The sequence below is a fragment of the Osmerus mordax genome, chromosome 10, assembly GCF_038355195.1.
Source record: "Osmerus mordax isolate fOsmMor3 chromosome 10, fOsmMor3.pri, whole genome shotgun sequence".
Taxonomy (NCBI): Eukaryota; Metazoa; Chordata; class Actinopteri; order Osmeriformes; family Osmeridae; genus Osmerus; species Osmerus mordax.
This window is the reverse complement of record NC_090059.1, coordinates 11,131,690-11,154,872: the sequence shown is the minus strand read 5'-3', so window position 1 is coordinate 11,154,872 and position 23,183 is coordinate 11,131,690. Positions and strand designations below refer to the sequence as shown.

General features: G+C 50.0%; 1 protein-coding gene across 5 annotated transcripts in view; it reads left to right on the top strand.

The window, feature by feature from the left end:
* ankfn1a (ankyrin repeat and fibronectin type III domain containing 1a) overlaps positions 1 to 23,183 on the top strand; it is a 43,322-nt gene extending 20,139 nt beyond the window's left edge. For all 5 annotated transcript variants that reach the window (XM_067244933.1, XM_067244931.1, XM_067244932.1 and 2 more), the window contains 18 exons: positions 2,175 to 2,373; positions 4,239 to 4,449; positions 6,395 to 6,589; positions 6,820 to 6,933; positions 7,298 to 7,395; positions 7,483 to 7,573; positions 8,270 to 8,377; positions 10,957 to 11,056; positions 11,212 to 11,344; positions 11,600 to 11,716; positions 12,172 to 12,387; positions 12,622 to 12,788; positions 14,645 to 14,843; positions 14,973 to 15,141; positions 15,807 to 15,973; positions 19,433 to 19,652; positions 19,825 to 20,017; positions 20,163 to 23,183. In XM_067244933.1, the coding sequence (XP_067101034.1) occupies positions 2,175 to 2,373; positions 4,239 to 4,449; positions 6,395 to 6,589; positions 6,820 to 6,933; positions 7,298 to 7,395; positions 7,483 to 7,573; positions 8,270 to 8,377; positions 10,957 to 11,056; positions 11,212 to 11,344; positions 11,600 to 11,716; positions 12,172 to 12,387; positions 12,622 to 12,788; positions 14,645 to 14,843; positions 14,973 to 15,141; positions 15,807 to 15,973; positions 19,433 to 19,652; positions 19,825 to 20,017; positions 20,163 to 20,892 (3,427 nt within the window). In that variant the 3' untranslated portion in view covers positions 20,893 to 23,183. The remainder of the gene's footprint in view (positions 1 to 2,174; positions 2,374 to 4,238; positions 4,450 to 6,394; positions 6,590 to 6,819; positions 6,934 to 7,297; positions 7,396 to 7,482; positions 7,574 to 8,269; positions 8,378 to 10,956; positions 11,057 to 11,211; positions 11,345 to 11,599; positions 11,717 to 12,171; positions 12,388 to 12,621; positions 12,789 to 14,644; positions 14,844 to 14,972; positions 15,142 to 15,806; positions 15,974 to 19,432; positions 19,653 to 19,824; positions 20,018 to 20,162) is intronic.

Genomic DNA, 23,183 nt, shown 5'->3' with positions numbered 1-23,183 from the left:
ACTATTCTAACAGATCTGCTGGTGGTGTATGGAGAGATGGAGGGAACTGTTACACCGATACAAGTTCTAGTGTTGCAGATGCGGTCCTTGCTGCCGTAACTCTTACTGTCACTTTCGCACTTACAGTGGCTTCACTACCCTTGATTGATGTTTCCTCTCGGTCTCTCTGTCAGTTCATCTCCGCATCTGTTTGTATGTAATTCCATCTGTCCATTTATCTATCTGTCTGTCTATCTATCCATCTGTCTGTCTGTATCTGTAGGCGTGTCTGTCTGGATAGGAGGTCTATAGGTGTGTCTGTCTGGATAGGAGGTCTATAGGTGTGTCTGTCTGGATAGGAGGTCTATAGGTGTGTCTGTCTGGATAGGAGGTCTGTAGGTGTGTCTGTGGATAGGAGGAGGTCTGTAGGTGTGTCTGTCTGGATAGGAGGAGGTCTGTAGGCGTGTCTGTCTGGATAGGAGGAGGTCTGTAGGCGTGTCTGTCTGGATAGGAGGAGGTCTGTAGGTGTGTCTGTCTGGATAGGAGGAGGTCTGTAGGTGTGTCTGTGGATAGGAGGAGGTCTGTAGGTGTGTCTGTGGATAGGATGAGGTCTGTAGGTGTGTCTGTCTGGATAGGAGGTCTGTAGGTGTGTCTGTCTGGATAGAAGGTCTGTAGGTGTGTCTGTCTGGATAGGAGGAGGTCTGTAGGTGTGTTTGTCTGGAGAGGAGGAGGTCTGTAAGTGTGTCTGTATTTGTGTGTGTATCTAAATGAGTATCTTTCTCAGTAACTTTTCTTCTCTCACCTCTAACTCCTTTCTGTGCTCCACTGCTGCATCTGTCAGTCTGTCACTGGCATGTTCCCTACAGTCTACCTGACATGACACCTCTCCCTCTTTTCCTCTCTCATTCTCTCCCCTCTCTTTTCCTCTCTCATTCTCTCCCCCCTCTTTTCCTCTCTCATTCTCTCCCCCCTCTTTTCCTCTCTCATTCTCTCCCCTCTCTTTTCCTCTCTCATTCTCTCCCCTCTCTTTTCCTCTCTCATTCTCTCCCCTCTCTTTTCCTCTCTCATTCTCTCCCCTCTCTTTTCCTCTCTCATTCTCTCCCCTCTCTTTTCCTCTCTCATTCTCTCCCCTCTCTTTTCATCTCTCATTCTCTCCCCTCTCTTTTCCTCTCTCATTCTCTCCCCTCTCTCTTCCTCTATCCTATTCCTCTCTCCTATTAATGGACAACTATTCTCCAGAGGTATTAAGACACACATGCATACAAACACACACACAAACTGCAGTGCAACTAATTATGTTTGCTTTCATTGATGTTCCCTACTCTGCTTTTGGGAAAGTATTGCAGCACACCCCTTACCAGGCAGATATGGCAATCCATACCAAAGCCCACATAGGCCAGGATAGTGATCAATTAATCAAAAAGTGAGAAAATGCTCTCCTATTTCTTTTCACCCAGAAACCATTCAGTGCAGTCAAGTATTGTGCCTCAGAGAATCGTCCTGTGCTAGTTGGTCACTCTAGATTGCCAAAGCAATGTCTCTAGAACATACTTCCCAAAGATGACAGGCAATTCTACAGGAGAGCGCTATCCACTTAATAATCTCACTCACTCACTATCCCTGTCACTTACTTACACACACAAATACACAAACACACACACAAAAGCGCACGCACAGTACCGAGCAAGGCAGTGAAAGACGCAACGCAAGTAGTCAATCAGTGCTCTTGTGCGCCTAAAATGCAACTCTTTCTTCCAGCTCCTCCCATCCACTAAAGGTCCTTGACTGCAAAGTGTTAGGATTGTGGAATCACCAGCTCTTATGAGACCCTTTCATGTTTCTTCTCAGGATTTTATCCCATGTCGATATCCAATCACATTGAGTGACAGAATACAGTTCTTTGTGCGTTTGTTGGGGACAGGAATTAGTGAGTTGGAGGCTAGAGGTTTTTTGTGTGTGCGTGTCTGGGGGGGGGGGGGGGGGGGGGGGTGTTTCAAGGAAAAAGGCCGTCAACATCATAAATTCATTACACACTTGGCCGCTTGTTCCTGGAACTTAGACCCCTGGCCAATAGCATATTTTTTTTATTCTCGATCACCTTGGTAACATACTGACAGCATTTATCATTTAAGTAAGTTCTCTCCCTCCCTGTGTCCCTCCCTCTTTCTCACCCCCCTCCCTCCCCTTCCGTTCAGGTCCCTCCCCCTCAGTATGACTCAGCAGATGCAGAGCCTGCAGTTGGCCCAAACCAGGAAGTGTCCTGGGGGTCCTGCCTCCCCCAACGCCGCCAAGCGACTCTACAGGAACCTATCAGAGAAGCTGAAGGGAAGCTCCTCCTCCTCGTTCGAGGATGCATATTTCTTTGGACGCTCAGACCGCTTTCGCAAAGCCTCAGTAAGTGTGTGTGTGTGTGTGTCACAAGGGGTCAGGTGACGAGGACTGTCTGGGACACAGCGATCGATGGAGATTGGGTTGGTGTATCTCTCTAATGCTGTTATCACTGATCTACTGCTGGTACACCCCCCTCTTAACAACACACACACACACACACGCACACACACACACACACACACACACACACACACCCACACACACACACACACACACTAGTCTGTACTAGAATGGATAACATGGAAGGCAGTGACATTATAAAGCCCTCATTTAAATCCTTTTTTAAATAGAAATCCTAATTTAACGAACTGTGTGTGTCAACCTGTTTCCAAAATCCAGTGTTGCCCTCCCTCCCTCCCTCCCTCCCTCCCTCCCTCCCTCCCTCCCTCCCTCCCTCCCTCCCTCCCTCCCTCCCTCCCTCCCTCCCTCCCTCCCTCCCTCCCTCCCTCCCTCCCTCCCTCCCTCCCTCCCTCCCTCCACCTTTCTGTCTCACTCTGCAGTCCTGCTGATGTCCTTTCTGTTGTGGCTCATCTTTAAATGCCAACCGCTAAGCTTGTTCAGCCCCAGCATGTTCTGGGGCGCCACAAACACATTCTTTCACTCTCTTTATGACACACACAAGGCACAGACAGCTTTGGACATTTGTCACCATTGGTGTCATCGTATTAGCAGTGTACTCTAAGGTTAGCCTCTACATGCTCCAGTATTACAACCGAACTGTTTGTCTGGTGTAGCCGTCAATATTTGCCTTTTCATATGCCAGTTAACTGTAGTTATTTCAAACTTTAGATTTGATTTTAAAAGCACTAGTGCACAGTGCCCGTAATGCAGTCGGTGAGTAAGATCCAGTGACACACACAGATTTCTGGTATTATAGATAGATAGTGCAGTACCCCTGATGCAGCCAGTGATGAAATTTTTTTTCAGTGACTTCGGTACCTACATTTCTCAGATCAGTATTTAATTTATTTTCTCAAAATTAGTTGTTCAACCACATCATGAAAATTATTTCTAATTATTTTGAACATATTGCCAATGCAGAGTTTTTGCATCAGAAAACGCATACATTTATGTAACAAAATTGCCTGATCTATAGTGGAATAAAGTATCCACTTGTATGTTGCCTTTCTGTTAATCAGCTAGCCAGCATTTCATCCATGAAAGAACCATTTGAAAGAAGCTGATTCAATGTTGTTTTTCGCTAAGTGAAATCCACAGCATTTCAACTTCACAGTGTCGCATGAGATCAGTTAATCAAGCGCTTAGTGGAGCTCAGCAAGATCGATTGTGCCAGCTCAAACATGACTGAAAGGGATCCATTACGACACATATCGGCAAATTATGTTATTCAAACTAAGTGAACCGCGGCACGGCACGTCTTGGGGCTCTGAAACGGACACCTGCAAAACTACAACTTTTCACAGTCCCTGGTTCACCAGCTAATCGGTCCACTAAAGTCAACCTGAAATCCCAATATAAAACTTGCACAGACACACACAGATTCCTTGCATTATAGGATAGATTACTGTGATTGGCTGATGTATCTGTAATCTATGAGTTTGGCTATTATCTGGCTTCAGCCCATGTAGGCTTAATCATACTGTGGCATGCAAGCCGTGGTGTGGAATGGGAGTGGTATTGATTGGACAAGCTCTGTTATTACCTGATAGGTCTCTGGAGGAGAGTGTTTATTTGTCGGACTTGAACATACAATGACAATGATGTAATACCCCTCTCTTGTACGTGTGTGTGTGGATGCATGCTTGTGTGTGTGTTTGTACACGTATGTGTGTTGATGCGTGTGTGGACGTGTGCGTGTTTCCGTATACGTGGCATGGGTGTATGCGTGTGCATGTGTGTGTGTGTAGACTGTGCCGGGCAGTGAGTGTGTGTTTGAGGCTGTGGAGCAGCAGGATCTAGATGCAGTGCAGATCCTGCTGTACCAGTACAGCACTGAGGAGCTGGATCTGAACACGCCCAACAGCCAGGGCCTTACACCACTGGACATCGCTGTCATGACCAACAACACGCCCATCGCAAAGCTGCTGCTCAAGGCTGGAGCCAAGGAGAGTCCACACTGTGAGTACACACACACACACACACATGTATGGTTACACACACACACAAACACACCCAGGGACAGGCTCGCAGCCAAACACAAGCACAGACATGCACACACACTGAATTGCCCTCCTCATTCAAGTTATATATATATGTACTCACTAGCAGTGCTTACATAGAAATGTAGTGGCATTGAAATGCCTCCCTTCCATACACACACTGTCTCCGTGAGAACACACTCAGTGGAGTGCATTGTGGGAGCCGGACAGGTGGGAACTAGCTGGTCTGACAGCTCTGGCTCGCAAGCCCTTCAGTGTGTGTGTTTGTGTGTGTGTGTGTCTAGAGGCCTGTCTGACACAAAACACTGGCTACTTTAGACTCAGCCCCTAAAACCCCATCCCCAAACTCCTTGCCCCTCATCCCTCCCTCCCTCCCTCCCTCCCTCCCTCCCTCCCACTACCCACCCCCCAGACCTTCCAGCCCCTCCCTCCCCATCCCAACAGAACAGCCCTAACAAGGTATGTCGTTTAATGGTTTAACTTTTCCAATGATGCATGTAACGCTGGGCAATTAGAGTTAAGTGATTTATTATCCTCCAGGGCAGCTTAGAGCTCCTAAAACACTGGAGGCTTCTCTCTCTCTCCTTTCCTCACCTCGCCTCTCTCCTCTCCTTACCTCTTCTCCCTTATCCTCTCTTTTCTCCCTTCCTCTCCTTTCCTTTCCCCTCCTCTCCTTTCCTCTCCTTTTCTCTCCTCTCCTCTCCATAGCACAGTCCCCTCTTTATAAACAAACAGAATGTAAACATTGCAGTGTTTTTTCTCCAGGGGCGTTTTGCTTTATGTTGATGTCATTCCTCAAGTGCCAAGTAAATCAGTCAGGCAAGGTCCTGACAGTCTGGTTCCTACTGTAGGCTCAGGGGTGGAGGGGTAATTTACGAGCCCTCCTAGGGTCCCTGGGGTGGGGGTTGAGGGGGTATTTAGTCCCTCCCTAGCGGCCAGACAAACAATGGGAGACTGTGTGTGTTTCAGTCCCTTGGTTTAACAGACCCACGTTAATTTATAGACCCAACGATTAACTACAGTTAGCCACTGTTAACCTCCATGTCTGTCCACAGTTAACTCATGATCGTCAGTCATGATCGTTCCATTATCTATCCATCTCTCTCTCTCTCTCTCTCTCTCTCTCTCTCTCTCTCTCTCTCTCTCTCTCTCTCTCTCTCTCTCTCTCTCTGTCTCTCTCTGGTTGTCTCTCTCTCTCTCTCTCTCTCTCTCTCTCTCTCTCTCTCTCTCTCTCGTGCCCCATCTCCTTCTCTCCATCCCTCCCTCCCCCTGTCTCTCTCCGGGGGCTGGGCTTGGTACGAGAGGTGTCTTGTGCCCTGATGTTTGTATGTGTTTTAAGTCGTCATGGTCCGTAAATACGTCTACCCCCAGAGAGATAGAACATGCAGCCATGTTGTCCTGCTCGGGTTGGGGGTTGGGCCATGGGCGACCTGGACGAACACCCTGGAGAAGCAGCGGCGGGTGACTCACTGAGCAGAGCGCCCCGCTAGGGCTAAGGCCCAAAACGCAGTCCCTGTATGGCTTCCCCTCTCTCTCTCTCTGGTCCTGCTTTCCTGTCTCTTTCTAACTGTTTCTGGAGAATTAAGTGGAAATCACAGGTATTACACGCTGTGTCTTCTCTACTCTAAAGACACTGTGTTCTGTTGCCTATGACAACCTGTGTCCAGTGATCATGACAACCATTTAACCTGTGTTTCAAGATAATGTGCCTTTTCCGGTGTTTTCTTATGCTGTTTCCCCTGGTCAACTGTGGTGTGCCCATAATTATTGGTGGGGCTTTCTAATACTGTTATTTTTAAACTGTATGGTGTCCTGTTTATCATAATGTGTTCATTTAGGAGAAGCTAATGTGTCTTGTATGATAAACCTTTCCTAATCCAATATACGTGTGTGTGTGTGTATAGTCGTGAATGGGGAGAGCCGGGAAGCCCACCTGAGCCGGCTGGTGGTGGAGGCAGAGCGGAGGGCAGGGGAGCTGGCCGCCCAGCCCCACAGAGAGGCCCTGAGCCTGGACGCCTGCAGCAAGGACAAGGCCCTGCGAGCCTGGGAGTGGAGGAGCCGGCTTTACAAGCGCATGAGGACCGGCTTCCAGCACGCGCGTCAGTACAGGGGGGGGGAGGGGGATCACCTGGACTGAACAGCCGTCAGGCATTCGAGACACAAACTCCATAGACAAAAACACACTTGAACCCAATCATAAAGGCTTGTTTATACACAGGGCATGCATGGCAGGTGTTTGATAAGGAAGAGAAGCCATTAGATGTCCTCACACCCACACACACTGTGTGTTAACAGTGTGTATCGTGTATGTGTGTGCACCCTTGCGTAGGTGTGCCCGAGGCTCCTTCCATGGTTCGTCTGAGCGTGACCAGCAGCTCCTCTCTGACTGTCTCCTTCCAGGAACCGCACTGCCTCAACTCCACGGTGGTCACCAAGTACAGAGGTACACACACACATCATTTTCCATCGGGAACAGGCAGAGAGATGGCATGAGGGAAGGAGAGGGAAGGGAAAGGAAGGGGTGAGAGGAGAGGGGATGAGAGGAGGATGGAGGAGAGGGGATGAGAGGAGGATGGAGGAGAGGGGATGAGAGGAGGATGGAGGAGAGGGGATGAGAGGAGGATGCAGGAGAGGGGATGAGAGGAGGATGGAGGAGAGGGGATGAGAGGTCTCAGGCAATCAGAAGGTTAATGGTTCTGCCTACAGCTTTAGAGGAACAATTGATCTGTAATCAACAGAGAAAAGACCCTGTGCTAATGAACCTAACCTGATTTGTCTGTCTCTGTGTGTGTGTGTGTGTGTTGCAGTGGAGTGGAGCTGCCTGAAGGACTTCTCCTTGCTGGCTGGAGAGATGGTGGTGGACAGCCTGCAGTCACTTAGATGCGCCATCAGCAACCTCACCACGGTAACCACAGATGACTTCATCCTCTCTCTCCACCCTGCCCACAGCTCTCCCTGGGCTGCCACCATCTTAACTGTGTGTGTGTTCCAGGGGAGGCTCTACCATGTCCGCGTGTCAGCCTACAACATGAAGGGTTGGGGACCTCCTCAATGCTCCCTACCACCCTGTGCCTCGCCCTCCAGTAAGCTCCTCTGCTCTCCTCCTCTCCTGTCCTCAGCTCTCCTTCTCTCCTTTCCTCTGAGCTCCTCTCTTCCTCTCCTCCTCCCCTCTCCTTTTCTCCTCTCCTCTGCTCTCCTCTTATTTCCTCACCTACCTCAACTTCCTTTCATCTAATCGTATTCTCCACTCAGGATTATGTTTGACTGGTTAAATTTGTTTTCTGGTGTTGATGAAATCTAGTGTGTGTGTGTGTGTGTGTGTGTGCGTGTGTGTGTAGTTGTGTCTCACCAGCGATGACTAAGACGTTTCAGCCTAGAGCTGAAAAGTCAGAGGTGGTTGTTGTTGGCCCCTCATCATTCCCTCTGAATCCACAGACGAGGACCTTGAGAAGGGAACAGAGTTTTTTATCTGGCTGTCACGACTCTCACCCGCTCCCTTTCTCTGCCTCGCTCGCTTTCTTCCTTGTTCTCTCTCCTGCCTTCTTTCTCTCCCCTTTTTTATGTTGTCATTCAGCCTTCAGAATGTTCCAGGCTAGGGTTCAAATATCTGGAAGAGGAGCTTGAGTGAGGGGGAGAACGAGAGAGAGAGAGAGAGAGTGATAATGAGAGAGAATGTTAAGGGTTAACATTCGGGGCACGACAGGAATGATTTGAACAATAGGTTCTGGATTTGAGAAGGTTGTTTATTGTATTGTGTGTGTGCGTGTGCGTGTGTTTAGATTGGCGGGAGAGTGACGGCCGTGAGCCCAGGAGGCGGGGCCATATTGAGACAATGGAGCGCCTGCTACAACAGGTCCGTGCCACGCACACACACTACTGCTGTGGAGGTGAGTACACACACACACCTACACACAGACACAAAGATGCACACAGACGCCATCTGTCCTATTGTGTCTCAGACACACTATCCATAATCGTCTGTCAACTTTCTCAAATGTGTTTGTTTGTGCGCCTGCCACCTGTGTGTCTGTGACTCTGCCACTGTGTGTGTGTTTTATGTGCGTATGGTTTGCTGTGTGTGTTAGTGCAGCCTGACTAAGCCCTACTTCTTCCACTACATTGAGTATGGATTCAAGTGAAGAGACGAACCATGCTCAAAACTCCAACACACTAACCCTTACTGCTGAATGAATACCCCTTTCTCTCACACACACATTTGTTACCATGTAGCCCTCCCTCCCTCCAGACACACACACACACACTCTGCTAGTACTCTCTACTCTGATAGCCTCCATGAATATAAATAAACATGGAGACATTCATTCATTCTCGTTTGACACATTCTACACCTTCATGTGTTGGAACCCTCAGCACCCTGCGCCGTTCATTATCATATTATGCCAAATAGCAGATGTAAAGAGGGGTGAAGGAGATGAAAGAGAGGGATGGAAGAAAGAGAGAGGGACCAGGGGAGGTAGATACAGAAGGGGGGGGGGGAGGGAGGTAGCCAGAAGGAAGGTGGCAGGTTGAAAGAAAGGGTTAGAGGGAGGCAGAAAGGGGAGGAATGGAGGGAGGTTGGTGACAGTTGCTCAGCATATCCAAACACCAGCCCCACTGCCCCTCCTAATGTGGGGATAACCACCCACAGAGAGTGACAGGGGGTTCCCTGGCTGCAAAGTAGACACACACACACACACACACTCTCCCTGGAAGAGGCAGGAGAGTGTGTGATGAAAAGTGCTTGTTGCGTAGACGTCTGGAAACACAGGATGTATAGTGGGAGGTTCCTGTTGATTTGTAATGTGTGGAGCCTGTGCGTGTGTGGAGCCCTGTGGGGGGTGTATATACAGAGTTTATTTAGGGAGTGTCAGTGATCAAAAATAAATGTGTGAAATTAATCAGCAGAGCTACAATGAGAGCAGTATTGAGGCATAGAGTCTCTCTCTTACAGCACCCAGCCTAGTCAGAACACACACACTCAATCACACACACACACACACAATCTCTCGTATACAGGCGTGCACACGCACAAACATGCATACATTGACTTGAGTTAGAGAGGCCAACAGAGAGACATAAAGAGAGAGAAAGAGGGAGAGAGAGAGAGAGAGAGAGAGAGAGAGAGAGAGAGAGAGAGAGAGAGAGAGAGAGAGAGAGAGAGAGAGAAGGGGAAAGAGTTTAGCTTAAGTGATGAGGAATCAATCTTGTCATGGTGAGGGGGGCTTGGTCTCTGCTGATGCGGGCAGACAGGCGGGCAGCTTCCAGGACCACGGCGCTCCTGTCATCATACCTGTCTGTCATGGCCAGTTAGAGGCAGGAGCAGCTCTCCGCACGCAGACAGACAGGGGGGTCGAGACACGAGGGAGGAGGCGGAGAGGGAGGGTGGGGGGGGTGGGGGAGCACATCACGCAGGAGCTGGGGGGAGGGGGGCTATCCAGATATATCAATATAAACAGGATTTAACCAAGTAACTGCCAGACATACAGGCACAGTATTGCTTAATGGTCTATCTCTCTCTCTCGTAGTCTTTGTGTGTATGTCACGCTCTCATTCTTTCTCTCTTTTCGGACCATTGTTCTGTTCTGTCTGGATTAGTTCCATGGGCTGTGATCTCAGTATGTCCTTGTGTACGGTGTGGTTCAGATTCTCCCAGGCTAGGGAAACGTGCTACATGAAGGACTATTGAGAGCTCTGTTTATGGCGCACGAAAAGGAGAGAAAGAGTAGGAGAGGCCAGGAAAAAGAAGGGAAACATCGAGCCCAAGAAAACCCACCAGATGTCTGACACCCACTTCTGGCTCCCAGCCGCTCGCCCAACATCCCTCGTCCCCCGCTCCGTCCGCTCTCTCCATCCCTCCATCCGCACGTCCGGGGGGGGGAGGGGCTGCCGGCGGGGGCGGGAATGGAAGTGGAGCGTGGCGAGGGGCACATTTCAGCCGCTCGCCAGCGTGGCGGCTGGCTGGCTGGCTCACGGCGTTGGCATGTCTGTTGCCGGTTCTCTCGGTGCCCTGTCTGCCCCGCTGTTTACACGCCAGCAATTACAGGACGCTTAATTAGCTGAGAAAAGGCCTGAGGGCGGGAGATTGGCATCGCTGAGGGGGTCAGGGGGATCGGCTGGCGGGGTACAGAGCTGGAAGAGGCCGAGATAAGATACGGGTGATCCCGCTCTTCAACCACACACACGCAGAGCGGCATGGAGGTCTCACTCAGCCCTGCTACAGACCCGCCCCCACAAGTCACACACACACATACACACACACACACTGGATTGCCTGCATCATTGTTTATTAGCTTTATTCTCTGCCAGTATCCTTGTCCTTTTGTTTTCCTTGTCCCTAGGAAAGCCAAGCTGATCATTGTCTTTCTCTCTTCTCTTTCTACGATACCTTTCTCCCCTCTATCCCTTCACCCGTCTTGCTATATTCCTCCACCTTCCTCCTTTCTCCCCTCCTCTCTCCCTATCCCAGACCCCTCTAAGCTTCAGAACCCTAGTCGTAAGCAGTCTGTCTCCAGGAGTCTCAAGCACCTGTTTTATTCCTCAAACAAGTTTGTCAAGACCCTGAAAAGGTACATCTCACCTCTATATAATCTCTAGTATCTGTCTCCCTCTCCTCTTTTCTTTCTCTCCTCATCCAAACCCCTTTTTCCAGACCCTAAATAGATGCTCCCACAGTGTCTATCCTATAATACATGAGATGGACTGTACCATTGTGCTGTTTCAGGGGGGTGTACCTTGCAGCAGTGTTCTATCACAAGGACAGTCTTCTGGTGACATCAGAAGACCAGCTGCCAATTGTGGAGGTGGACGACTCCTACAGCTCTTCTCTCATGCAGGACTTCATGTGGTTTACGAAGGTATGCTGGGTGTTTATGCTCTGCAAATGGTTATGTCAACTTAAATATACAGAATGATAATCTCTCTTTTCCTCTCTCTCCCTCTCTCTCTTCCCCCCTCTCTCGCTCTCTCTCTCCCTCTCTCTCTTCCCCCCTCTCTCGCTCTCTCTCTCTCCCTCTCTCTCTTCCCCCCTCTCTCGCTCTCTCTCTCTCTCTTCCCCCCCCCCCCCCTCTCTCTCTCTCTCTCTCTCTCTCTCTCTCTCTCCCTCTCTCTAGTTGTCATGTATGTGGGAGGATGTGCGCTGGCTCAGACAGAGCATGTCTGTCTCCATGTCCTCCTCTTCAACCCTGCAGGCCAGACACAAAATACTAACTGCTGCTGGACAGCTGCAGGTAGGACAACACCAGCAAAACTACCAACATGATGGACTATGAACCATTACAAGATGGTGCACTGTTAAATGTCATGGAAAGTGTGTGTGAGACTGAGAGATTGGTACTTTGTGAACCAGGGATGATGAACAAAGCTTTACTCCTCAGAAAATAAGGCTTTCTTGTCAATAAGTCAGGTTTAAAAGCTTCCATTACCTTGGCATTTCCATTAAAGACCCTTTCATAACATGAAGTCATTTCAGTTTAAAAATAAAAATAATCCGGGAGAAACCTGAATAGTTGATAGAAATATCAAGTTTTAAAGTGCTAAAGAATATCTCTTTGATGTTCAAGAATGCTTTTAATGCATGTCACTTGTGAAGTGAGGTGCTCTCCTCCTCCTTCCCTCTCTTCTCTCCTCTTCTGCCCTCATCTGATGTTTACTTTCTCATCTCTCCTCTCTCCTTTACTATCAGAACCTGCTGGGGACTCACAACCTGGGCCGGGCCCACTACGAACCCATCAAGGATCGTCATGGTAACGTGCTGCTCGTGACGATCCGCGAGGTGGAGAGCCAGTTCTCGTTTTACAGCGGGAAGTGGATGCAGGTGACCAAGCTGCAGAGCCAGAGGAAGTCCCTGTCAACGCCTGAGGAGCCCTACGCCCTAGACATACTGCTCATCACCATACAGGTACACACACGTCCCTTTCTCACGCACACACATCCACTTTCACACACACGTCCACTCTCACGCACACATATACACACATGTTCTCTTTCACACACACACTCACACACACTCGTCCACTCTCACGCACACATATACACACATGTTCTCTTTCACACACACACACACACACACACACACACACACACACACACACACCAAAAGACACATCCATACTGAGTGTCCGTCTGTGTCTAGGACATCCTGTCCTACCAGAAGCGTAGCCAGCACAGACTGGCTCCCGGCCTGTACGTGGGCTACTTGAAGCTGAGCAGCTCCGTGGACCAGATCCGGGTGCTGGTGCCCCAGAAGATGCCCTCCATGCTGTGCCACGCCCGCGTCAGGGACAACGCCAACGTGTCCAGGTACCCAGCATGCCCCTCACATGTTTCATTTAGTCATTTAGCAGACGCTCTTATCCAGAGCGACTTACAGTAAGTACAGGGACATTCCCCCAAGGCAAGTAGGGTGAAGTACCTTGCAGAAGGACACAACGTCAGTTTCCACGGCCGGGAATCGAACCTTCAGATTACTAGCCCGATTCCCTAACCGCTCAGCCATCTGACATTGTGCGTTTCATTGTGTGTTTCACACACAATGTTTACACAGCTTGGATGACCTTCTTTGATGTAACACATGGAGCACATATGGTGCTGGACAACCCACAGGCAGTACAACATGTATATGTCAGTCCTTGTAGTGCAGTATAGGCTTGGACCCAGAACTCTCAAACTTCATTTTTAACCACACATTGAATCCCAACTTTCCTCTACAGTTTGTCAAACTTTTAGTCGGTAGTGCATCTCGATATTAAATGTTATTTTCAGCCTCCAGTCGTTCTGGTAGTAGGATCATGGAGAGTGGGACCAAAGGAGGTTATCTTCCTGCCTACCTGTGTGTGGGTGTTGTGTGCAGGTGCAATAATGATTTGGAGTTGATGCTGGTGGAGGGGGTCGAGTCACACCTCCTCTGTTCTGAGAGAAAACTGTGCATTGTTACTCTGTAGCCTAGCGTGCGTGTGTGAAATTAGCTGGGTTTGTGGGTGCCTGTGTGTGCGTGTTTGTGTTTATGTGTGTGTGTGTGTGTGTGTGTGTTAACAGATGGGGTCTGCAGGTAGACAGTGTGTGATGCTGCTTGGCGTCCCATGCAGGAATGTCCTGGCAGACAGGCAGACAGACAGACAGACAGACATGCCACAGAGCAGGGGACAGATTGCAGAGTGTGAAGTGAGAGACAGAGAAAACACTCGACTGTTTTTCCCCTTCATCTCTTCACTCTGAACACAGGCAGACAGACAGGCAGGAATACACACAAACAGACTGACAAGCAGACTGGCAGGCAGGCAGGCAGGAAGAGAAATAGGCAGACAGGACAAAATGACTCACAAGCAGGCAGGCAGGCAGGCAGACAGGCAGACAGGCAGGCTAGCAGACCGTGTGTTAGGATCTGAAGGCTTATGACTGGACTGCGGGCGCCGGTGCCAAAGCCTCATGTATTCTCATGCAGATATAGCGAAAGTATGTCTGAACTTTGGCTGCTGAGAGACGCAGAGAAACACGAGAACGTAGTGAAACATGGCGAGGAGCAGGAGAGGAGAGATGGAAGGATGAGAAGAGGATAAAGAAGGAAAGACTGAGGAAGACGGAAATGGAGAGATGATGGTCGCAAATAGGTTGTCAGGCAAAGAGAGAGAAGCAGCAGAGAGCAATAGAGAAAGAGGCAGACAAATGGTGAGGGCTAGGCGGGTGTTGTTGCCGATATGTAAATGAGTTGTGTTTATGTTGGTGTGAAGTGGCAGTCGTGTGGAGGAAACAAGGAGACCATTTAACACCCACACGCACACGCACACACATACGATGAACTCCCACTCACAGTCATTAATAATTGCAGTGGCAGCCCATAAATACAATGGAGACACACATACAGTACTTACATAGCCACACATAAATACACACTTTAAGGGGCAGTTACAGGTGATCTATTGAGGTTTGTCACTAATCCAACCACAGGAGAAACCGACAGAACACACACACGCACACAACTAAACGACCAACACACACAGTTTGAGGAAAATTCTTACTGCTGAACATAGATAAACACACACACGCACACAGTCGTACACACACGCACAGACCTAGAGGACAAACTGCCGGTTTGCCTGAACCACACATCATCTCTCTCTTTTTCTCTTCTCTCATTCCTCTGCTCTGTCCTTTCTCAGAGAAGAATGGGACTGGCTCCAGGGCCTGTGTGTCCCCGAGGAGGGCGAGAGGGAGGGGACGGAGGGAGACAAGGAAGGGACGGAGGGAGAGAGGGAGGGACTGGAGAACATGCCAGAGAACCCCAGTCCTCTGCTCTACTACGAGCTCCAGACTGCCCTGAAGACCCTGCTCAAACACATCAACCTGCCTCTGGCCCAGGTACACTCACACACTCACACACACAAACACACGCAAACGTGCAAACACAAACATACACACACACACACACACACACACGTATTATATATCTGTGTCTGAACTGTAGTGTGTGTTTGTGTGTGTGAGCAGGCCAGTCCGTTCCGTGTGTACAGCCAGGAGGTGCTGGAGCTGGGACATGGTGTGTCCTTCCTCCTGCTGCTTCCTGGGGCAGACGCCGTGTGCACGGCCCCTGGGCAGAGCAACCCCTACACCCCCCTCTCTGGATTCCTGCACCTGCCCCTACAGATGTTTGAGCTGGGTACGAACCAATACATACAGGAGATACATGAACTACACCAGGCATTATTCTGCATCGTAATACAATATAAAGAAACAACACCATAATCCAGTAGTAGGTCTACCACGCCAGGATACTCTCATTCTCACTCCGGCCCTGCATGTGTATTTCTTTATTGTTTTAAAATCCTGCTCTGTCTAGCCCTCCTCCTTCCGTCTCTCCCCTGTTCCCCTGAGAATGTAGAGAATGATCTTGGTACACAATAATCTGTTTGTCTTTGAGAGAGAATCCTTGGATTCCTTCTCTCTCTCTCTCTCTCTCTCTCTCTCTCTCTCTCTCTCTCTCTCTCTCTCTCTCTCTCTCTCTCTCTATCTCTGTGTCTTTCTCTCTTTCTCTGTGTCTTTCTCTCTTTCCCTACCTCCCTCCCCCTCTCTCTCACTTTATTTATTTCCCCCTCCTCTCCACCCCTCCCATACTCTCTTCTCCTTTACACTATAGGACGTATTGAGGCGACGTGCTGAATCAGTCTGGATTCCAGTGTCTCTTACCTATTTCTACTGACCCCCCCCCCCAACACACACACAAACATGCAGACACTAGTCTCCTTTTACTACAACTTCACTTGTTACCTAATACATTTGCTTTACTGTACTGACCTTTGTGCGTGTTTGCGTGTGTGTGTGTAGTCCATTTCTGTGCATACCAGGAGAAGGCTGTAAGTCTGTACTGCCGTCTGTCGTCTGTCCTGGAGCTGGATGCTCTTATTACCCAGCAGGCTTTGCGGGAGGCCATTACAGACCCGGAAGTTGCCACCGCCAAGCAGAGACACCAGCACATCCTTGACTACATACAGGTAACACACACACACATCACACACTCACACACACATAGGGACATACAAATTATGTAATTATGCTATTGTGTTACATTTAAAATAAGTGAATCACATTTCCACTTCGCATTTCATCAAGCATTCTTCAATAAAACATAAACTCCTTACCTCGGTTAAAGAGGGGCTACCTTTGAAAGAAGTATTTCTATTGAATCACACTGAATGACTCATACTGGTGTTTCTTCACACAGTAGATATTTATAAAACTCATTAAGGGCTTTTAGTTTGCAGTAAAATATAAATTTCTCAAACACCAAAATGAGACAACATAAACAACAGTAATCTAATTAAAGATGTTTATTGAACTAATAAAGTGTAAGTACTGCTGTTCTAGTTGTTAAACAACTTGTTATTTTAGTATTAGAGGACATAGTGTGTGTCTGTGTGTGTGTGTGTGTGTGTGTGTGCACGTGCCAGACAGTTCTCTAATGTCAGGATGGTGTTTTCACTGTGAAGAGCTAGTCCACCACAGTTAGTTAACATTGACCACAAACCACCAAGTGTGTTCCTCTGATCTGAGCTTGAGTGAGGTGTGTGTGCATTTGTGTGTGTGTGTGTGAGTGTGTGTGTCTCCATCTGTCTATGTCTGGAAAAAACCCACAAATTGCTCAGTGCTGTGAGAGCGACAGGGGAAAAAATAATACCAATCATGAGAGCTGGTGTGTGTGTGTTTGTATATGTGTGTGTGTGTGTGTGGTGAACTGCAATGTGTGCTTCATTAGCCGGAGTGAAATGGTAATATGAGGGGCAGATTGTTTGAAAGGGGGCCATGTCTGTCAAAAAGCTCCAAGTCACACACCCACACCCACACACACCCATAAGCCGGTCGAGTCTGGGAGGTCTTGTCGTCAGTTGCGTGTGTGTGTCTGTGTGTGCTTGTGTGTGTGTCTGTGTGTGCTTGTGTGTGTGGCTGGGCATCTGTGGTCTGGCGCTAGAATGACGCGAGGTCTGCTAATTGTACAGTTTGTTTAGACGTCCGGGCGTGGATGGAGCACCATACCAGAAATCCTGGCACAGTGTCAGGGCCTGACACACACCGAACAGCACCATACCAGAAATCCTGGCACAGTGTCCGGGCCTGACACACACCGAACAGCACCATACCAGAGACCCTGGCACAGTGTCAGGGCCTGACGATGACTAGATGATTTATTTCATCTTCATTTAAACACATTAGTCTCATTTAAGTCCAAATCCGTTTTTTTGCTGAAGAGCAGTCCAAGATGGCTGCCAAGAACGATGACGAGGATGTGGAAGTCCCAGGGTTAGTCCCTAGGTCACTTCTCCTAGCTCCTGGCTCTCATGGATGTGTCATGGTTAATACCGTCCCGCACTTGGCTCTCAGCTGGGGGACACGTTTAATACTGTCCCCATCTTAACTCTCATTTTGGGGGGTCAGGTTTAATATCGTCTCCCTCTGGACTCTCATCTGAGTGTCACATTTAATACCATCCCTCTCTGCCTTCAGTCCCCAGCTTAATGGAATCTAAAGCTGTCCCTCATGAATGGTCTGCTTCCTGTATCAGCGAGGCAGGAAGTCCTTTTGTCTGGCCTTTATTAAAGCCCCCGTCTCCGGAGTCTCCTTGCCTGTCACTTTCACTTACTCTCTGTGTGTGTGTGTTTCTGCGTGTGTGCATTTACGAGTGCGTGTGTGACTAACGTGCGTGTGTCATCTTCAGTCAGGTTCCCATCATTGAGACGTCTTTAGCTCACACACACACACACACACACACACACACACACACACACACACACACACGCGCACACACACACACACACACACACACACAGAAATGGATAATGATGATAGTTCTCCACTTGCTCTTCTAACTCTGCATCATGAATGTGATGACCCAGTCCCCCAGGAGAGCTCCAGTTGTACCTCTTTCTGTGGTCCTGGGGCTCTGGGGGCTCTGGGATCCTGGAGCTCTGGGGTCCTGGATCTCTGGGGCACTGGGGTCCTGGGGCTCTGGGGTCCTGTGGTCCTGGGGCTCTGGGGGCTCTGGGATCCTGGAGCTCTGGAGGGTCCTGGAGCTCTGGGGCACTGGGGTCCTGGGGCTCTGGGGTCCTGGGGCTCTGGGGTCCTGGGGCTCTGGGGTCCTGCGGTCCTGGGGCTCTGGGGGCTCTGGGATCCTGGAGCTCTGGAGGGTCCTGGAGCTCTGGGGCACTGGGGTCCTGGGGCTCTGGGGTCCTGGGGTCCTGGGGCTCTGGGGTCCTGGGGCTCTGGGGGTTCCTGGGGCTCTGGGGTCCTGGGGCTCTGGGGTCCTGCGGTCCTGGGGCTCTGGGGGCTCTGGGATCCTGGAGCTCTGGGGTCCTGGAGCTCTGGGGCACTGGGGTCCTGGGGCTCTAGGGGCTCTGGGGCCCTGGGGCTCTGGAGGGTCCTGGAGCTCTGGGGCACTGGGGTCCTGGGGCTCTGGGGCACTGGGGTCCTGGGGCTCTGGGGCCCTGGGGCTCTGGGGCTCTGGGGTCCTGGAGCTCTGGGGCACTGGGGTCCTGGGGCTCTAGGGGCTCTGGGGCCCTGGGGCTCTGGAGGGTCCTGGAGCTCTGGGGCACTGGGGTCCTGGGGCTCTGGGGCACTGGGGTCCTGGGGCTCTGGGGCCCTGGGGTCCTGGGGCTCTGGGACTCTGGGGTCCATTATGGAAACTGAGAGGTTCTTCGTTTATTCCCTCTCTTCTCCTGTTATTCTCTCTCTTTCACTCTCTGCCACCGAAGCGCGGGCATTCTTTCCAACCGAGTCATCCACCCGGTGTCAGTCTTGTCCTTGTGTATGTGTGTGTGTGTGTGTGGTGTCAGTCTCTTTGGCACTAAGTGCTCTCATACGGAATGCCAGACAGTCACCTAATTGCTGCCTAATTGCTGCTTAACGTCTGTCATGCTTCGTTTTTCTCATACACACACACATTCACACATGCTCTCTTTGTCACACACGCACGCCAAATACACACCCTGAAACCTTGCATACACTTGCACACACACACACACGCACGCATACACCCACATATGACAATACATTCTATGCTTGCATACACACAATATGACAGACCAGGCAGTAAGTGGTGTGTTAACCTAACCTCAGTACTGCTGTGGAAAATGTGAAAGAAAGGGCCAGACAAGTGACACCATGAAGAGTTATGGAGTGTGTGTGTGTCTGTGTGTGTGTGTGTGTGTGTGTCTGTGTGTGTGTGTGTCTGTGTGTGTGTGTGTCTGTGTGTGTGTGTGTGTGTGTCTGTGTGTGTGTGTCTGAGGTTAGACATGTCTTTAAGGTCTTTAATAATATTGAAACCACATGAGCCCTGCAAGCATATACTGTATCTGTGTGTGTGTGTGTGTGTGTGCATCTGTGTGTGTGTCTGTGTGTGTGTATCTGTGTGTATCTCTGCATGTGTGTGTGTGTATCTCTGCGTGTGTGTGTGTGAGCAGCAGATGGATGAGATGTGGCGAGAGCTGCGCTGGATCACTGACGCCCTCCAATGCGCCCGCGACCGCCAGCCCCGAGGCGGGGTGCCCCTTTCCTGCCTGCTGGACCCCAACTCCCAGGACCCGGACGCCAACGCCAAGACAGACTCCACCTCGTCCACCATGGACTACCTGCCCACGCCCTCGCCCTCCCCAGAGCTCCGCAGATGCAAGGCTGTCAGCGGTGAGACCCCGCCATGCGTGTCCATGCACGCAATGCACGCTCACACAGCTTTACCCAGTCCACACACACTCACTATTCACACACACACACACACACACACACTGTTCTTGTTAAAAGTATTAACAGTCATTAATCAGTATTGCCCTGTCTGATGCTGTCCTGTCTACTGTAGACTCCCAGCTGGGCTCAGATGAAGACGCCTTCTCGGAAGTCTTCCTGCCCACGGACAGTGACTACGACTCCAGCGAGGCCCTGAGCCCTCGTGACCCCCCCGACCTCTACTCCCCCCCCCAGGGCCTGTCTCAGCAGGCCATGTACGCCCTGGGGGGCAGCGCCCCTGACGTGCTCCAGATCCACGAACTCAGGTAGGGGACCACCTGCTGCCTGGCCTCCTTCCTCGCCTCCAGCTTTGGCTTCCAGCTCTCCTCTGTTCCCTCTCTTGTCTTTTCCCCTGAATTCATGTACTCATGGCAGTTTGGAAGTGACGTCTTTCTCTTTTTCCATCTCCAGGTACAGTGTGTGCTCGCCCGCTGACCTCCCCCTCTCCCCCTCCCTCTCCAAAGACCTTCCAATCTCCCCGTCCCTCTCCAGAGACTACCCGCTCTCCCCCCTCCTCCCCCTCTCCCCCAGCCTCAGCGACACCACCAGGACCCTGGAGGGTCTCTCGCTGTCCAGGGACAAGCCAGCCCCCAGCACCCCCCTCCGGGCCCTGGCCAACCCCCCCTCTAAGAGGAAGCTGCTGTCCCGGGGCCACGGGGCTGGGGGCCAGGGGGGATACTTCTTCAGTGGGCCCCAGCGCTGGCTCAGGGGCCACAGTGACAGCCTGGGGGGTCCCCTGTCTGAGGGGGTATACACCCGGCAGAGGGACCAGGACCTGCCCTTCACGCTGGCCCAGCCTGGAGACCTCCCCTCCCCCCAGCCCCTGTCTCCCCTGCCCTCCCCCCAGCTGTCCCTGTCCAGCCAGGCCAGCAGCGTGCTGGAGAGCCGGCGGGGCAGGCAGAGGGAGGCGCGGCCGCATGTACGCAGGATCTTTGTGGAGCCCTGCAAGGAGGCGTCCCCGCCCGGCACGGAGGGCCGGCGTTGGGCGGAGGAGGAGCTGGAGGGGGGAGAAGGAGTCGGGGTGTCGGTGGTGGTGGTGGCTGAGCCAGGGCAGGGCCAGGACGGAGGCACTGCCCAGGATGTGGACTCAGATGACCAATCAGACGCCCAGGTGTCCGAGATCCTCAGTAGCACGCTCTAGGATTGGGCAGTGACTTTGTATCGGGCTCTTTGATTGGACAGTGTTTAAGGATGGAAGCCCAGGGTTAGATTGTGTTGAGTGTCCGGCTCTAGGTTTGAGACCATTTTCACGATAACATTCTAGGATTGGGCGAAAATGGGCCTTCAGATTGGACATTGGGATAGCATGGTTCCACTGAGCCCTATTGTTGTATTTGAACTGCAGCCTTGAACTGCAATGTATTTTTGTGTGCGCTTGTCTCTTTATCTCTGTCCCTCTTTCTCTCTCTCTCCCCCTCCCTTTTCCTACCTCTCTTTGTCCACTTCTCAGTAGCCATGCTGACCAGACAAGCCAGACTGAGATCAGCAGAACGAGAGTTGCAGGTCAACTCAGACCCATGGCAACGACTGTTAAAACTAAGCGACTCAAACCATGCAATGACAACCCAAACGCTTCACAGCACCTCTGTACTTGAATCCGTGTTCAACACAGCATGTCCGTCCACAGCAGCACAGCTTAGTTCCACTCAGAGGGGCTTAATGTCCATTCACGGAGAGAGTCATCCACAAAGCAATCATCAAAAACACGGCTGGAGCATGGAGTTCCCCAGCTGAAGCCTTAAGAGAGCCATTCTCTTTTTCCTTTCTCACTTCTCCCGTGGCGTGACCTTGTAGGTGTGGTGTTCACGGCGGTGCCACCCTTAGATGTTGTCGAGCTACAAAGTTACAGTGTCTTTAGAAACATTCCCAGGGCTGGTGGGACGGGCATGGTTAGGGTTAAAGGCATGGTTAGGGTTAAAGGCATGGTTTGGGTTAAAGGCATGGTTTGGGTTAAAGGCATGGTTTGGGTTAAAGGCCCTCTCGGCTCTCATGGTGAATGTAATGTTTACACTTCTGTCTCTGTCGCAGTGCTCCCAGGTTTCACACACAGTGACGTTTCTCAAAGCTGCTGATGTTCTCCTCAAACAACGTTTCATGAATGTTTTTTGTGTGAGATGATACAACCTCCTGCCCCTCACAGCCTCCACCACGAGAGGCTTATACCTCCCTCCTTGTGTTCCTGCATACAGTATTTTTATACTCTGTGTTTTAAAAATGACTTGCTATTTCACATTGAATGTCCACCGTAAGTCCTGTAATGGAGTCAAATGAAAGTGTTCTTTTTGTGTTTTCTTTTGTCTGCATGATCTTGTTGTGTACCAGTGTGGACTAACGCTCTGTGTCCACTTTGTGCCTAACCGTGTCTCGCATGACAAGGTCAAAGATTGGGGTCAGGGGTCGGCTTGGAAGGGCATGATGACCGTGCAGCATGAGTCTTTCTCGACAGTGGGTTTTGGTGTGTCGTTAATACTGCAGTATCAAACATCAGACGTCTCCTATCGTCAGGAACATTCAGCTCTTATCAGTCACAGTCAGACTGTACCCAGGAACAGTATTAGCTGGAGGTCTGAGAGGTCAGCTAATGATGGTGCTCATATTTGAGCCACACAGACCACAGATTGCACTTTGAACCTGTTAGTATTTTTTTATTTAGAACATAATGTCTTTCATATGCTACAACTGAAAAAGAAATAAATGTAACCAAGCCAATAGCGTGATGGTGAATGAATTGGTCTTTTAGATTAATTGTTTAACTTGAACTTGGAGCTAAATTTTGCTGCAAACTGGCACATATCTCACGGCAGTACAACAGTACAGGCTTCAAAGGGTGGTAGGATTTGAACAGATTGCTTGTTTGCACTTAATTTAGGAATGAAAGCTGACTTGAAATTCAATGCACCGATAAATGGCAGCTTTCCATTGATATTGATTGTACAAGGACTCCAAGTTGGTTACTATAATCGTAAAGTTTTGGCGTTATATATATTTTTTATACAGGATGGTGTATTTGTATTGAAAGGTCAAAGGTCAATCCACTTGCCTCAATTTGTGAATCCTGTCTTAGTTTAGTTCATTAAAAGTGATGTAGGCATCAACCACTCCATCAAATACCAAATGCACTAATGTTGTCTTAAATGTCGAGGGCCATCAATCTCGAGCACAGCTGCACCTCTTGCTATAGAAACTTTATGTTTTCATGTATTTATTTGGTTATCTGTTTAGAACCGCTGTTTCAGAACCATGGTTCAGTCTGAACCACAACATTGTAGCTACTGTAGCTGTGTTAAGGAATACAGAAACATGAGTACCATCAGACAATCTGTATATATTTTAATTACTTTGTCAATAATATAAACAAACTTACAAAGCATCGAATAGATACTTTCTTGAATGAAAATTACAACTTGTGTTTGTGTGTGTGGGGGGGTGGGG